Raw genomic sequence first — 17,617 nt, 5'->3', positions numbered from 1 at the left:
ATGCATACTGTACAGTCATATTTACAGTTTTTTAAACGTTGTATGATTACTGTTGAACTACTGAATTCACAAAACAGGGATGTTTTGACAGCTTTTGATTTCTTGTTTGGACTTTGACTTCTTGAACGTCTTGGTGTCCTTGGAGGGTCAGATAGCTTTCAAATTTATTCTACAATATCTTAATTTTTAATATTTGTTTTGAGGATGAACAAAGGTCTCGGAGATTGGAACAACATGGGATGAGTAATTAGTAATTAGTAATAATAATAAGTTAATAAGTTAATTAATAATAATTTTTGGATAAACAAATCCTTTAAGACTTACATATTTTAATGATACTGAAGTTTAAAGAAAATTTTATGATTATCAAACATTTTGCTTCAAACTAAAATACAAAGAGTACAGCGTTACTAGTTTTATTTTATTTTATTATTTGTTTATTTTACAAGGAATTCTCTTCCAATTCTCTAGAAATCTCTTCTACCAGGGGGGCCTGGCCAAAATGGCAGCACAAAAAGTTTTAAATTCAACATTAGACACACATAAAATATCACATATTAAAATTTATACAAAACATTCACATGATTCTTCCAGGTAAGACTTCAAAAGTATTGTAAAAATATTAGCAAAATTGTTTCTAACATGAAAACACTCTGCATTTCATTCCATAATGTAGGGCCAAAGGAGGAAAATGCTGTTTTACCAAACTCTGTATATGATCTAGGAACAGTTGAATGTAATTTATAAGAACTTTGTGTACTATAAATAAGTATAATGCGATAAAAGTTTAGAAATATACAGTAAAATGGCAATTTACCCAATAATACCTACTGTATAGCACTGAATAAAAGCATATGCACTTTTCTCCTTTGGCGCAGAGAAAACCAACCAACCATTATGTACAAAGTACATTAAATGTTACGTGAAAATGCATTCATCACAAATCATATTGCAGCATGAAATATACTGTCCAATTTTTTTTAAAATTAATGACAGGTTTCCATAATCTCCATAATCTATCACTGAAAGGAAACAGCTTTTGGATGATTATTTTTCTTGCTGCGAAAGGAAGCCACTTCTTAATACAAAAAATAAAACCCAATTTAGATCTGAGCTACTTTACGAGATTTTCGATATGAAAATTAAAACCCAATCATTTATCAAGCCACATGGCCAAATATTTATAACTGTTCACTCTTTCAATACAGGGTTAAGATTGGTGAAACCTTCGCCTGTGTTTAACTGCGATTAGTTCTATGCATGCACGGTTTACACCTAATAGTGTCTAATAGTCTTGAGCATCTTGATTATTTGGATCAGCTGTGTTTGATTAGAGTTGGAGCAAAACTGTGCAGAGCTGTGGCCCTCCAGGAATCAAGTTTAAGGCCTATGTTTTACAATTTTGGAAAGGAAAATTTACATTTTAAGCAAGAAGACTGATCAACTGATCAAATGTTAATTTAATGAAATATAAAATTACATGTTTTTAAACTTGCTGCCAATTAGGAATTATGAAAAATGACAATCTCGGTTGTATCTACAGTATGCGCTATAACTACATTCACATGAACTGAACTGAACTTAAACACTAAAACCTGAACCACACTGTTCCTGTTACTATGACCATTTATGTGAAGCTGCTTTGACACAATCTACATTGTAAAAGCGCTATACAAATAAAGCTGAATTGAATTGAATTGAATTTAATTGAACATTTGAAGGTCAAGCAATGACCATAAGGAACTGAAAATCTGCATCCTTAAAAGCACTCACCGAGCCCTCAGAGCAGCTCACCACCTGCCTAAACTGCTCACTGTATCCGCAGCACAACACAGGCTCTTTATGGGACACAATCTGAATGCCTTTAGGCTGTGGTCTACAACAGATGGAACATAGAAAGAGAATGGATAATAACTGCATTATAACAATTCTAACTAAATATATCATAATGCCTTTATGGCAAACTGATGCTCTTAACAAGATATAAATATAACATCCAAGATATGTACTTTGTCTTAAGGGAAAGTAAAGCGATTGAATCTGAGGCAATGTAGAGCCCTTTCGCTGCTGAAGAGTAGATGCATGCAGACAGTTCTCCCTTGATTTGACTTGAATTTGGATGTGCAGTAAACAGACACGTCTGGTCCTTTATATGCCATATCTGAAAAAAAAGCATGATAAAAAAATCATACGTTTTCATATTTATGTTGCACCCCTCTGTTCTTTTGATTAAAGAAATATTTCACTGTAATATTCATTTACTCACTCTTATGTTGTTCCAAGCTTATTTGACCTTCTTTCTAACATGAACCACAAAAGGAGAATTTCTAACAATGTCCATGCCTGCTGTTTTCAAAATAATAAACATTAAATGAGGACTGGCGATAGATGTTCCTCCAAAAGGATTCAAAAGCAACTAAGAAATGTTATAACAGTGGGTTTGTACTAGCTTTGAGTAATGAACAGACCGAATTTGAATTTTTTACATTTTTTTATTCTCTATAGTGGGCTGTTTACAACTGTACTACGTCTGAATCTGTAAACAGGGTCAGATTTCCCTATAATTGTGACCTATAAAAGTGTGTGCAGATCCTGCCCCCATCCTTTCATTCTATTATTTTGAATAAACAGCTTATTAAAGTGTTCTCTATTGAAAAAAGTGCAGAAAGAAGTTTTGTAGTTTTATAGAAGTAGTTTTAAAGAATGTTTTATAGTTTACTGCCAAACCAAAATGTTCAGTTATTGCTTAAAATTTATGGCAGCACTGAAACATTTGTGTGTGATTTCCATGTGTATACTGCTTTTTATTCTAGAGCCCCTGAAAAGTGTGTATGTGCCCATGGCTTTGAAAGTTTTGCATCTTGCATTCACTTGCTACAGTTTTCCATTCTTTTTATGGTTCTGACATGGGTCATATACTGTATTATTTGGTAAAGTTACTTTTAAAAGTAATATATTACTGTTAAGATGCCATATCACCCTGCATCCCAAAGCTGGTTATTTGCTGAAGCTAATGGAGAGTTCAGACTGCATGCTTTTCAAAGTAGTAGTGCCACAGATGTTTTCACACTGCATAACTATCTGGGTTAGCGTTCTGTCTGTGCTGTGTTTGCAATGTAGGATGGATCGGCGACAAGAGAGTTCACACTGCATGACTTTAAAATATGAAGAATCACAGACAACTTTGTCTAAACTATGTCTCACAAACAAACATGAGTAGTGACATGGAGTTCACGTAATATATATTTTGTTATTATAACGGGAAAAAGAAGGCTTTAGCTTTAGATACTTGTGTTGCTCGCATGGCTTTTAAAGAGAATTAGCAATCTCTTCTCAACTTTTACTTTTTGACCCAGTTGTGATATTGCTTACATGACACAAACAGACACGGGTGCTCCTGCCAAATTTCCACTTGTTTTTCCTCCATTTCTTGGGTCCAAATAAACTGAAAATGAGTGCTTAGGTGATTGCGGATGTTATTTTCAATCAGAACACATTTCACAAAGCATAATTTGAATTGCCGACAGCTCCATATATTTAGCATGCCAAATATCTCACGCGTGTCGGCGACTCATCTGCGATTCTCTCAGATAGTGTCCTTGATAGTTCACTCACGTGAACAAGTACCGATTTGTCTGTGATTTCAGGCATTTGTTGGCAATTTCTCAAAATCCATCGGCGACTCAAAATCAGAGCTAAAATCATGCAGTCTGAACACGGCATCAGCAAAGCTAAGTTTGGTCAGTACCTGGATGGGGGACCACATGGAAAAACTAGGTTGCTGTTGGAAGTGGTTTTAGTGAGGCCAGCAGGGGGTGCTCAACCTGCGGTCTGTATGTGTCCTAATGTCCCAATATAGTGAAGGGGACACTATACTGTCAGTGAGGGCCGTCTTTCGGATGAGACATTAAACTGAGGTCCTGACTCTCTATGGTAATTAAAAATCCCATAGCACTTCTCATAAAGAGTGGGGGTGTAGCCTCGGTGTCCTGGCCAAATTCCCTTCAATGACTCTTACCCATCATGGGCTCCCAATCATCGCTGGTGTGTGGTGAATACACACTATACACTAAAGAATACACATCTGCCATTTTACCGAACTACAAATCCCATCATGGCACTCAGTTTTAAATCACCTTTTAAATTCACATACACAGCTGCAGATCATCTTTACTGTTTACTTGAACTATTTAAACACCACAGACACGTTCATTCCTTGCTCAGTATTGTTTCATGTTCCTTGCCTCCATGTTTTGCTCTCTCTAGTTTTTTGATTCTTGGACTGTTTTTGGATTGTCATAGTTTTCTGTCTGCCCCTACCTTTGCCTGTTTCTTGGACTAATCTTTTTGGATTGCCTATTAATGTTTTGCTCCTGTTTTGCCTACCTGACCATTCACTAAATAAAGATGCATGTTGAACTCCATCTCTTTTGTCATGCCCACATCATTTTAATTACAATCTTAAGCCTATCTTAGTCTTAAAATACACAGACATACACACAAAACAACATAACATATTTATATATGACTAACACTAAACAAAAAAATAAAAAACAAAATAGACCATTATTCTAAAATATATTATTTGGAGAAGATTACGCATCTGTAAAATAATGCAAAAAAATCTTTTAACAGTTGTTAAACCAAAGTAATAAAATTAAAAATAAAAATAAATCACTTTTTTTTATTATTTGTACAGGATATGGAATGATCAAAAAATATGCTTATTCTGTACATTTCATGTGCTCTTTTTCCCCAACAAAATAGTATGTCAGAGATTGATTTAGGTTGTTAAACTTAAACTTTGACTACATTAGACATGGTTTGAAATTAACTTTCTCGCTAACCGGCTAATTTAGCTATTTTTTTATTTACTGACCCTTCAGATGTTCTACTATCAAACACCAAAGTATCAAAAATATCAGAAGCACTGTGTCTCATGTATCTCAGCTATCATTCACCATTCACATCTGTACTATGTTCAGATTTTAAAAACATGTCTTTTCTCTCAGTGTACGACCCTCTTTATGTAATGTTTTACTAAATTTGAGTCTCTAATTTAGGATGCTGGATAGCAATTACATGCAAAGTGGCAGAACATTATATATGAATCATAACGTGCCAAACTGGCCAGTGTATTGACACGCATTACCTGCCACAGTCAATTGTCACCCCCATTTGCCAAGTTTTAAATTCACATCCTAGTAATGTTACTTTTCCCATGAATGCATTAAGGAAAGATTGTGTGGATTTAATGATTTCTGGTTTAAAAAGACTTTGAATACAGTTCATGAATTATATGGGCCATTGGTGGTGCTTTTTAGAGCCATAGAGCTGGACAAGCCATTAACTTTCATTATACTGAAAAGAGTAATAAAGACACCTTTTTAAAAAAATCTCCTTTTGTGTTCAGCCTCTTTGATAAAGAAGGTACAAAAGCTGCCATAGTGGCGGTACCCTTTTAAAAGAGACAAAAATAAAACAACACATACTTATACATACAACTAACACTGACAAAAATCCAAATTTTAGACCATTATTTTAATATATATTATTTGAAAAAGATAAATTTCATTATACTGATAAAAGTTATATAAGTAATAGACACACTTAAAAAATCTTTTTGATTACAACCTCTGTACAAAAGCTTTCATAGCTTTTTAAAAAGGGACACCTCTGTAACTTTTAAAAGGGTACCACCTCAATAACAGCATTTCTGCTTTTTCTTGATAAAACAAGTGAAAAGTCATTTGAGTAAAGAACAATATAAGAATGAGATAATCAAAAAGACAAATGGCTGCAGTTGACTTTATACATATATGTCAGTATTCATTATTAGGTCATAAATGTTTTCATTAATAACATTTGGTAACATTTTTATATCAAGACACTGTATGACTTTATTTTGATTGTCCCTTTAATGCATTTTGTTGAATTTAAGTTACATTGGATCTACATGCCAACTAATTCTCATTAGATTACAAGTAGACTGTTGGGTTGGGGTTGGGGTTGGGGTTAGGGTAGGGTTATTGTTAATTATCTTGTACTTGCAAAGTTTCCTATAGTCAGTTAACTGAAGGAGCAGTCTCAACAGATAATAAGCAGTCTTCTAATACTCAAATGAGAAGTAATTGGCATGTAGTTGAAATGCAGCTTTTAGTCAACAAAATGTGCAATAGGCACCATCAAAATAAAGTCTTTGAAAGACTTTGGCATTATGGGATTTTTAGGATTTTGAGTAATGAATGAATCCCTCACCTTTGCAGTGTTGTCTGTGGACACTGAGTAAATGTGTCCATTCTCTGACGTGACACAGACGTAGGCAACAGGGGCGGAGTGACCTTTCAAAATCCCTGTTGGATTTCTGCCATTTCAAAATGTAAAATTACTAGCCAGTATTGAACATCAGTATTTGATCGCATAGTATTGTATGCATAGTATTGTTGTCTGTATGCATTTCAAACAATAAAGATCAGAGAAGGTTAAAATCTCTTTGTGATATCAGAGAGATACCACTTCGGAATGAAAAGTAAGGGATATGGGGCATTTTCAATTTATTCACATGGAAGATGTGAGGCGCATTCATTTCGAACTGTGATCAAAACTATGGATGCTGCAATTACATTTATTGTATAATATTAAATCGTTCTGCACAACCTCCATGGTTCAATATGGATATGGATATTGCGTTTTGTTTTTTGTTTTTTGGGTTTTGCAATAAAATTAATAACTTGACTTTGCATTTCCCGTATTCCTTTAATTAGTCTCTGAACTGGCTCTGTGTGTGTTAGAATGTATTTCTATCTGTTGAAACAAAGCTCCCTGCAAGTAAATCCCCCATCAGTAAGAACTAAAGAAGAAGATGCTTTCAGGTGAAAATGATATGAGCCATATGTCAGAGCATGAGCCATGTGGGACTCACACGGGAGATTTGAGAACTGCCTCATCTTAAAAGCTGGATGAAGGTCATGACGTGCAAATTAGGTCTTGCTTCTCAACAATAAGACTGCATTTACACTGCATGGTTCAAGTAACTCAATTCCGATTTTTTTTCTCCCATGTGGGGAGAATATAGATCCCATATAGATCGGATATGGTCCATGTACATGTAAGTAGAAAATATAGAATTGGACAAATCATGCCACAGACATTACATTAAGATGCCTACTGGTTTAAAATGCCTAGATTTAAAGAAGATAGCAACATGAGAACTTTTCTGTCATAAACTAAAGTATAACAACTTGTCAAAAAGAATTTTACAAATAATTAAACCCTGTGAACACATTAAAAACAGGAATGGAGAAAACTGTGCTCTTTTATTATCAGCTGGTAGTCAGTGCCCGCTATTTTTTTCCTGGCCATTGAGCCTTTGCAGTGTGCAGTGTAAATGCAGACAACCGGATCGGAGTCACATTTAAAAGATGATGTGAGCAGGTCATCAAAAAAAATCAGATACAGTTACAAAATCGGACTTGCACATCAAGATCTGCAGTGTAAATGCAGCCTAAGACTCAGGTGATTTACAATCAATAATTAAATTGATCCATCTATCTGGGTGAAGCAGTAGCACTGTAGGTAGTGCTGTCGCCTCACAGCAAGAAGGTCGCTGGGTCGCTGGTTCGAACCTTGGCTCAGTTGGCATTTGCATGTTCATTTGCGTGGGTTTCCTCCGGGTGCTCCGGTTTCCCCCACAGTCCAAAGACATGCTGCAGGTGAATTGGGTAGGCTAAATTGTCCATAGTGTATGAGGATGACAGACGACAGGCCAGCAGGAAGGTGTAAAAAAATTTGTTATCATATGGACAAGTCTAAATGGAGTACTTGTTCCAAAGAGCCGACCCCGCAACCATAAGGGACTAAGGCCGAAGAAGAAGAAGAATTATCCATCTATCTGACTTTGAGCATTCAATCGGTTATGCCTTGGAATGTAAACATTTGGGAAATCGTGTTCTCTGTAACTTTCTCATCTGCATCATAAAGTAAATACATCTCATTCCTGTTGTCTTTGTTTTTAATATTGATCAAACAACTAAATAAAATTATTTCATTTATTCTTTTCTTGAATGAATAGCTACATAGCTCAGTAATGCTTAACCTTTATTTAATTTATAGAGTGAAGATTATATGCATTGTTATCTGATTAGATTTGTAGTTGATTTAACTAAAAACTTCTGTTAGGTACACTGTAAACCCTAATGCTGTAACTAATTAATTGAGTTGAGTTCTATTAACTTAAATCATTAAAATTCGTTTATCTTAATTAACCTTGATGAGTATTTAGAACTTTTTCTTATTTTTGAGTTTGTAAAAATTTAATCTTTCAAGTAAGGTGAACAATTCTGCTGGGTTTAATCTATACAAAATGTCTCTTTAAAGTTTCATTAACTCAAATTCTGTCAGACTAGTGATTTTGCGTCTGACGTCATCCAGGTTCACGTACGTGCTCATGCTTCATTCGTTTTTTTCAAGATGGCGGATCGGCCTCGCTTCACACTACAGTAAGTAAAATATTTACAAATCCAAGAAATATTAAATGTATGTTTTAATTAATATAATCACAGTAACAGTTCAATGTAATGTAGAGTTAATCAGGGTGCGTTTACATGTCGTACATTACAGAAAACATGTTTAGCCTCACTTGTTGCTAACTAACGTTAACATTACTGTTTAAAAAGTTAGAATCAGTGCAATGTTAGCGTTAGTTGTAATGTGTTAACTCTGAATTTTAACAGAGTGTGATAAAGACAAAAATATTTAAAATCGGCAGATTACATTTTTCAAAAAAATTTAAATCTTGGCGCGAGTATGCCTTTTCTCAGCCTGTGCTGAAGTTGTCATGGAGACGTGCGCTGTCACAACCGCATGTCATGGCGCTGCGCTGAACTCCATCCAGTCTGTGAATGTGGTATTATCTTCGCGATCTGTAGGCACTTCGGAAACGAAAGGCACAAGAAACGTAACGTTAATCATAACTCAAATGATCTCCGCCTAAACACTAAACGGTATTTTCTGATGACGCGCAAAAACGTAGTCTCAAAACTTAACTCTGTCACACGCAGCTTGTTGCTTGCTGATCCATGTATGAGGATAGCCTGACGGAGAACATTTAAGCTGCGCTCCTCACCTGAGCAGGTACAGAGCAGAGCTTCATTTTACACTACCACATTGAGGTAAAGTTGGTTTTATATTCATACATTCATTTAGTAACAACTTGTGACTCGCTCCATAAATTGTTTACCATGGTACTTTGTCTATTCGTTCTGAAATCACATGCAAGTATGACATGAAAACAACATTACACTAAATGCACTATTTTTTTTTGACTGAACAATGTTGTACTTTGAAAGTCATTGGCTGCTAATATGATTTCACCATTAAGAATATGCAAAAATTACCTTTCTGAAATTATATTATTAGGGAGAAAGTCTGAATGTGTAAATATAAAACTAACTTTACCTCAATCACCAGCACTGATCAACACTTATTTCCTCGCGCTTAAGACGACATCTCTGCATATCAATGATTACCTGATTAATGCGATCAGTTAAGTGAGTTTAAATGTCATTTAGGTCAAATGTATTTTAAAGGTATGATAAAAGTTTTTTTTTTTTTCAATCTATTTTTTAAAATGTCTACTCTGGAGAGAATATAAACAGCCTAAAAAACAAAGTATGCATATCTATAACACATTAATACAAAATTATGTTATTAAATAAAATAATAACAAAACAAAATATTCAAGACGTGTTAAAGAAGACAGTTTTCTGATGTGCAAATTTTGTAGCTTAAAATATATTTATATCTTAAAAATATTTTAGTCTATATATTTTTACATCATTAGACAATAAGGTAAGTTTTGTTATTTCTAGCTTTTAAAATCAGGCCTTAAATTTCTTTGTCGTCCTATTCAGTTTTAGAAATTTCAATACTGTTTAAATTAAATCTGTGTTCATCGAATTAAAGCAACTAACATGATAATCAGCTCTATTGCTAACCGTTTTGGAGGTTAACGTTAGACATCAGGCAATTGTACTACTTCCACTCTCAGCTAAATGACACTGTGACTTTGTGTACATACAGAATTGAAGGTCGGGTGTTGCTGACTACAGATCGGTTCTTAAATGGAGGCATGTGAAAGGTGGGTAAAATATTTATTTTGTACTACTATGCCTGGCATATCCAGATAAAATAAATATTACAGTGTATTTATCAATGATACTTTTGCAGCAAGGAAAGTGAAACTTCAGCTAGACCTTGAGTTCAATTTACAACATGAAGATCCTGCTTTCAACATCTGATCAATACCTGGTTTTCATCTGAGGTAAAAAATAGATAAGTAAATGAAACATAATAATAATATTAATACATTTTTTCTAGAATTGTATATTTTGTGGTGTGGGTTTGTTTTATGAAATTCTCTCTTGTTTCTTTTTGCTGTTTGCAGAGTACCAACATGTTACAAATGAGAATTTTCCCCACAAATTCTTTGCAAAACTGGACCACCACCTATTTCATTTGATGACAATTTTAAGGCAAACAGCATCCAAAACTGGCAAGACAGCAGATACCCTGGCTAATCTTTTAAAGGTTTATGATGAGCAGGTATGTTTGGGGTCACGTGTTAAAGTATACATTAAAATATAATTTGAATTATTATTATTTTTTTAATTTTTAAAAAATTGATTCTTGATTTCCAGGAACTGAATGATGTCAGTTCATGACGGACTACTGTTATCAGAGGTCTTTTGGTCTTGCTGCGTGAGCGTGACTTTAAGATTCTTTAGGAACACCATGGTAAGACTTCATTCATTCTTTTCACAATTAGGCATGTTTAATGAAAAGATGAAAGTTTTGAAAACTTTTACTTAACATATTTGTAATCACGAATAGTTGATGAATCATATAATATTGGCTCAGTCATTTTGATACTGTCCTTACATTAATATCCTTGAATTATATTTTTAGATTGATAATCCTGCTGACTGAAGATGCTTTATTGGCCCTGCATTCACTGAGGGTCTCTGTTGTCCTGAAGAATGAATTGGACACCACCCACAGCACGCTTCCAGACCTTTCTTGTCTTGTATGGATTAATGTATGCTCTTCACATAATATATAGTAAAGGACTTTGAACTTGTGCAAAAAGTTTTGCTTGGCATGGATGATGGAAAATAAAAAGTCTCGTAGCATGGAAACCTTAAAGAATGAGTTGATGTAGAGCTTTTTTTTTTTTTTAACTTAATAAAGACTGTCTCTGGGGTAGTAACTTCAAAACATTTATTTACCTTTAATTGGTAAGTATGCATTTAATTATATATAGGGATAGTTTGTCCAAATGTAAAATTCTGTCATTTACTAACTCTTCACTTGTCCCAAACCTGCTTGAATTTCTTGCTTCTGTTGAACACAAAAGTTAAGTAAAGCTGACAACCTGTAACCACTGACTTTCTAATAGGAAAACAAATACTGTGGAAATCGGTGGTTACAGGTCTCAGCTTTTTTTTTTTTTTTCAACAGAAGAAAGAAACTCAAACAGGTTTGGAATAAGTAAATGACAGAATCATAGTTCAACCAAGACTGAATATATATATATATATATATATATATATATATATTGTAACGAGCGCACACATGCCACGTCGCCCTGGGGCCTGTTTCAGTAAGGAGGTTCAAACAACTCAGAGTTTAAACTTGAACTCTGAGTTGATTTACCGAGAGATTAAAAACTCAGAGTTTTCGGTTTCAGAATAGCTGATCTGAGTTGGGTCAATCAACTTCGAGTAGACCAACTCAGAGTTAAGCGCGCACACCGTGACTTCAAAAAAGGCATTATCAATGGAGCGCAGACATTACGAGTGACTATGGCAATATCTTATAAAAGAGATCACCATTTCTTTCTCCGGCTGAACTTGATGTTCTCATGCAAAGTTATAGCAAATATGAGCTTATATATTTGAAAATAAGCAGCCATCAGTGAAGAAGAGACAGTTAGCGTGGAAAACAGCTGCTCAAGTTAATGCCTAATTTCACTTTTTAAGAACTTAAATATTTAAGTATAATAAAATAAGTAATGTAATTTGTGACGTTTATATATTTTTTTCTGAACTTTTTTTTTATACATTTATTAGTTTTAAATGATTTAACAGTGCACTTGTGTGTCTGCCTTTTTATTGATCAAGTGATATAGGTTAATATAACATTTAGAAGGTAAGCAGTACTAAAAATTATTTTTAGAAAGAATAATAATCCCATTAATCTAGTTACAGTGCATATCGAAGGTGAATTTAATTTAATTATTTATAAAAAAAAAAGGATAAGCCATTCTCGTACAGTTCTTCTGTGTGTGACTAAAATGTAGGCAATAGCTATGTTTCCATCCAAATATATTACATAAGTTTATGTGCAAAACTGGAATATTGCATAAAAGATCCGAATAAAATTCCATCCAACGAGTCAAAGAGAAAAAAAATCGTCACTTCCTGATTAAACTGGCACCAAATATCAACAGTAAAAGCAGAATTTACTGTGGTAGAAGAAGCTGCGTCAATTAATTCTTTATTTAGCCTAATTAATGTACTTGCGCCTCGATGTCAGAAGACAACGCTGAAACACAATAAACACGTGGGGGCGTCTGAAGCCATGAGACGCGGAGACTCTTGACACGCACCAGACGCTCGGAGGTAATTAATAATATACACTAATACTGAAACAGTTAAGGCATTTTAGAATGACTAAAACAATATTTAAGACGTGTTACAGTGTGCTCAGCCTGCTGGGTTGTTCATTTACACACATTTTCATTATCATATGATCATGATCTTTTTTTTTAATGTACATGCTGTAATTTGTTCAGTAAAAGTGTTTCCATCGTCGTTTATGCGCAAATTTTCTATCAAATAAAAGTTTATCCTACTCAGTTATGCGCGTTTTTTATGCATATTTTAAAAAGTTATGTGCATCATGACGTTTTTATCAATCGTTTTTATGCACGTATCCAAAATAAGCATAAAAATAGGTGGGTGGAAACGTAAGGCTAAGGCGAGAAATACCGCTTCATCTTTAAAAAAGGGGAGGAGACCGACAGAAACTCTGAGTTTAGAGAATAAAACCTGCTTCTGACCAGGTTAGATTCACAGAGTAAGTTACCACAGTAACTGACTCTGAGTTAAAGTTACCTCTCTTTCAGAAACAGGCTTGACTTACCCTGCTTTCTCGAGTTTAACAAACCTGCCATTTTGAAACGGAAAACCCAGAGTTTCTCTCAATTCAGGGTTAAAATACTCTGAGTTTTCACTTAACCTCCTTTCTGAAACAGGCCCCTGGTCGCTAATTCAACCCAGCTGGACCATCATCAACACAGGATCGTTCACAGCTGGACGTCATCAAGTGGAGAGGCATATAAACCAAGCCCACGCAAGGAGAAGATGAGCTTCATTCACCCAATGGCTCCATGCGCTAACGCTTGTCTCTGTCTCTCCACAGCAGACTCCAGCTCGTGACGATCCCACATCCGACTACTCACTGTCCTTCACTTACTTCCCGGAGCACCAGAGCACCTCACCTTGAAGAAGAGCACCGTTTACACCCCATTCACGTTGTAAATAAAGCACCCTCCGGGGACTTGTCTGTAAACTTATCCAACTGTGTCGCTGTTTTCCCTCTGCTTTGCTACAATGTATATATGTGTGTATATATATATATATATATATATATATAATCATAATCTGCTCTCCGTTAAACAGAAATTGGGGGAAAAATAAATGGGGGCGAATAATTCTGACTTCAACGATATATATATATATATATACAGTTTCTGTGTAGTTTACACTAAACGAGTCACTTCACAGAATGTGCACTTATTATTTTTTTTAACGAATGCCTTAAGAGTAAGTTTTACACTTATTAATGTATTATTAAATTTTATCAAACTTATAGTTGTTTTTTCTTGAGGCTCTTATGTCTGATATCATATTTACATTGTGGGTAATTTTTATTCATTTCAGAATAGTGTTCATTTTCAATCTCTTTATGTCTAATAGTTTTTATCGTTTTAAGACATTTGTAATTGCATAGGAGACAAATTTGAAAGTACTGTTGGACATTTTTTCTTTAACAATAAATGTCTAAAATGGTATTGTCTGTGTGTTTTAAATTACAGATTTATTTTGACAGATTTATGGGGTTTAAAGATTAAAATAATGGCTAATTTTATTTGTGAAACTGACGATGGAGAAGTTAATTTTAAAAAATGCTATCAAAATGTATGAGCTGGGTGACTAATTATGTAAAGGTGAGATAAATAATTAAAAATAAGTTAATTGCTATTAAAATGTATGAGCTGGGTGATTTAAGTATTTAAAGTTGAAAGAAATTAAAGCAATTAAGTTAATTGGTATTAAAATGTATGAGCTGGGTGACTAAGTATTTAAAGTTTGGAAAAATTAAAACAATTAAGTTAATTGCAATTAAAACGTATAAGCTGAGTAACTTGGTTATTTTAAGTTAGGTGAAGTGTCTTGCATGAGTACAACAAACTCAAAACTTAATGTTTCTGTTTACTTAAAATAGATAATTTCATAACTTAAAAAATTTGACGTAACTGATTACCTCAAATTTTTTGAGTTTTGTCAACTTATTCGGGATTACAGTGTACATGAAAAACCTGTAAAGTGTTTTTTTTCGTATTATATTTCCTATATTGTGTTTGTTTTGTTTTGTATTTTGCTTTTTACTGACCATATTATATACCAAACCATATCCAAATTACCCAGCAGGCACACAATGTCATAAGACGTTTTAATATTATGTTAGATTTAGGTCTTGAAGACAGATTACCAAAGTTTTATGCCCAGCCATTGTCCACAGACAACATTATTTTGACGTCCAGTAATACCGTCAAATATCGTTGATGTTTGGTTGTTATTAGGTTGCGTTGATAAGAGACTATAATCCAATGCTGAGCCAACATCTTAAGCCAACATCATATTGACGTCAGATACTGACATTTATTCGTCAGGTATGGCACCCCAAAACCAACGTCTGATGGACGTCATAGTGGTAACGTCCACACAACGTTAATCTATAACATCATTATTTATTCATTTTCTTTTCGGCTCTTTATTAATCTGAGGTCGCACACGGGAATGAACCGCCAACTTATCCAGCATGTTTTTACGCAGCAGATGCTCTTCCAGCCACAACCCATCTCTGGGAAACATTCATACACACTCATACACTACAGACAATTTAGCCAACCCTATTCACCTGTACCGCATGTCTTTGGACTGCGGGGAAAACCGGAGCACCCGGAGTAAACCCACACGAACGCAGGGAGAACATGCAAACTCCACACAGAAATGCCAACTGAGCCAGTCGAGGCTCGAATCAGCGACCTTCTTGCTGTGAGGTGACAACACTACCTACTGCGCCACTGCGTTGCCCTATAACATGATTAGATGTTGATAATTGGGTGTGTTTAAGTTGCATTGGAAAGTGACCCAAATGCAACATCTGTCCGACGTTTGACACATGTTAGTTTGACGTTGTGTCCCGATTTTCATTTCCACCTAAAATGCATCAACCTATGACTTTGGGGTACAACGTCAATCTGACGTCCTGTGCATAACCTAAAATCAAAAACCAAACCGAACCATGAGAAGTCTACTGTTGTATCGCTAATCAAATCTCACTGAAACCTGTGCATTAACCGAGTTTATAGCACCTTCCAGCCAATCGGTATCAAGATTTTCAAAAGACCATTAAGAATAAGAGATTATAAGGCATACCTAGGCACATAAGGAATCCACATCCGTACCACCTTGTCCATGCCTCCAGTGACCAAAAGATTTAGATTTTTACACAGGTCAAAAGTCGTAACCCCTTTAGGAACGATAAAGATTGTTTGGTTGCATGTTGCTCTCTGTGTGACTTTCGTAGACCTTTCATCACTCACTTCTGCCGTCCCTCTCATCTGCTCTTGTTTATACGTTGATGGATGAATGGAACCTAATTAAAAACAGATTGTCAAACATTCACACACACGTTCCTGCTCAAACCGATCACAGCTGACAGTTTCATAGCCCTTTCCCCCTCTGTCTGTGTCACGGTGTGTTATTCAAATGAGTTTAACCAGAGCTTCATCACATTGAGGGTTCTGACAGATCTCTGCTTTAGCATTAACATCCAAGACGACAGAGCTGCTACTTTCTTTTTTTCTCTCACCCAGTTACTCACTCAGAAATAAGGACACAGTACTTGCTATAATCTTGTGTGAATCTGAATGTGTAGGTTAAATTTCTCCCTAAATCAGCTTTTAAATGCAGATTTGCACTAATAAAGTTAACCCTATTTTTAGCATTTCTGTAACTGTTTTAAATCAGCTAACCACATGTTGACCTCTATTCTCATTATCATTGTTTGTTCTGCGTTTTCTGCTTGCTTGTATTTCTCATTATTTTTAATTATGATCCTCATTATTTTAATATAATAACAAGAAGGGCAACATGCTTGTTATGAAATAATGTCAGTTTGGAAAATAAACAGAGCTTATTTTAATTTAGCAAATAATTTCTAACTTTTCTTCAAAGTTGGGATGACCTTAGTAAATGAAAAACAAAAAAAAACAAAATAAATTACTGCAAAATTAGACATTTTAAGATGTTACCTATAACAAGGGCAGTTTCTTCATGGGCTGATGAGGATACAATGGAAGATATGCTTTCAAAATATTTCACCTGGAAATAAAAACAGTGTTACATTTTACCCTTGATTTTAGCAGGAAAAAACTATTAAAACATCAACATATTACAATATAAATATTTAAATAATACAGTTATTTTATACTCATAAACATTAAAAAAATTTTCAAATGGCCCAGATGTAAAAGATTTTTATTTTCCCTATCAAAAAAACTAAATTACAATTTAATAAATGTAGTAATACAATCATAAGTTAATAATAAAAATAAAATATTTTAAATATTAGCAAAAATATTTTAAAAATTGTGTAAAAGCAAGCAAGCTCTATTCTTGTATCCATACACTTTTTTCCCAACAAACCTTAAAAAAAAAAAACAGCAAATGTTTAAAACTACAATGAACTAAATGCACAACAATCTGTCCAGGTCAGTGTCCTTGTGGGGGAAACCGTAGCACCCGGAGGAAACCCATGCAAACACAGGGAGAACATGCAAACTCCACTTAGAAACACCAACTGACCCAGCCGAGGCCCGAGCCAGAGACTTTCTATTTCTTTTTTCTGTGAGGTGATTGTGCTACCCACTGTGTCACCGAGACGTCAGGTGTCCTTAGCAGTATTGACTACTTTTAAACACTTGTTATTGTAAGGAAAATAATTAAACCACTATGGTAAACAGAGTTAAAAATTACCTTTTAAATAAAAAGTTAAAAGTTTTATTTAGAATGGGTGTTGACTAGAGTGGGTAGCTATACATGAAAATTAAGACCTGTTTAAAAATTATTTAAGGCTTACAACACAATATTTCTGTAGATTTAAGACTTTTTAAGACCTTAAATTTTGATTTTGAGATTTAGGACATTTTAAGACCACGCAGACACCCTGTAATATCAGTATTTTGAACAAAATATGAAATATTGCA

General features: G+C 34.5%; 1 protein-coding gene and 1 long non-coding RNA gene across 13 annotated transcripts in view; one reads left to right on the top strand and one right to left on the bottom strand.

The window, feature by feature from the left end:
* wdr95 (WD40 repeat domain 95) overlaps positions 1–17,617 on the bottom strand; it is a 39,891-nt gene that overhangs the window by 11,280 nt on the left and 10,994 nt on the right. For all 11 annotated transcript variants that reach the window (XM_087284356.1, XM_087284357.1, XM_087284354.1 and 8 more), the window contains 5 exons: positions 16,664–16,733; positions 15,786–16,005; positions 6,259–6,364; positions 2,010–2,161; positions 1,774–1,876 (listed from right to left, as the gene is read on the bottom strand). In XM_087284356.1, the coding sequence (XP_087140482.1) occupies positions 1,774–1,876; positions 2,010–2,161; positions 6,259–6,364; positions 15,786–16,005; positions 16,664–16,733 (651 nt within the window). The remainder of the gene's footprint in view (positions 1–1,773; positions 1,877–2,009; positions 2,162–6,258; positions 6,365–15,785; positions 16,006–16,663; positions 16,734–17,617) is intronic.
* On the top strand, positions 8,454–11,274 carry LOC137487767 (uncharacterized). Of its 2 annotated transcripts, XR_015509658.1 has the most exons (7): positions 8,454–8,498; positions 9,060–9,132; positions 10,081–10,138; positions 10,228–10,321; positions 10,445–10,602; positions 10,698–10,794; positions 10,966–11,274. It is a non-coding gene; the product is annotated as an uncharacterized LOC137487767 (long non-coding RNA). The 2 variants fall into 2 exon arrangements; XR_015509659.1 differs by lacking the exon at positions 9,060–9,132.

This window comes from Danio rerio, chromosome 15 (assembly GCF_052040795.2).
Source record: "Danio rerio strain M-AB ecotype USA chromosome 15, GRCz13ab, whole genome shotgun sequence".
NCBI classification, from domain to species: Eukaryota; Metazoa; Chordata; class Actinopteri; order Cypriniformes; family Danionidae; genus Danio; species Danio rerio.
Note: the sequence above shows the minus strand (reverse complement) of the source record. Positions and strands in the feature narration are given on the sequence as shown.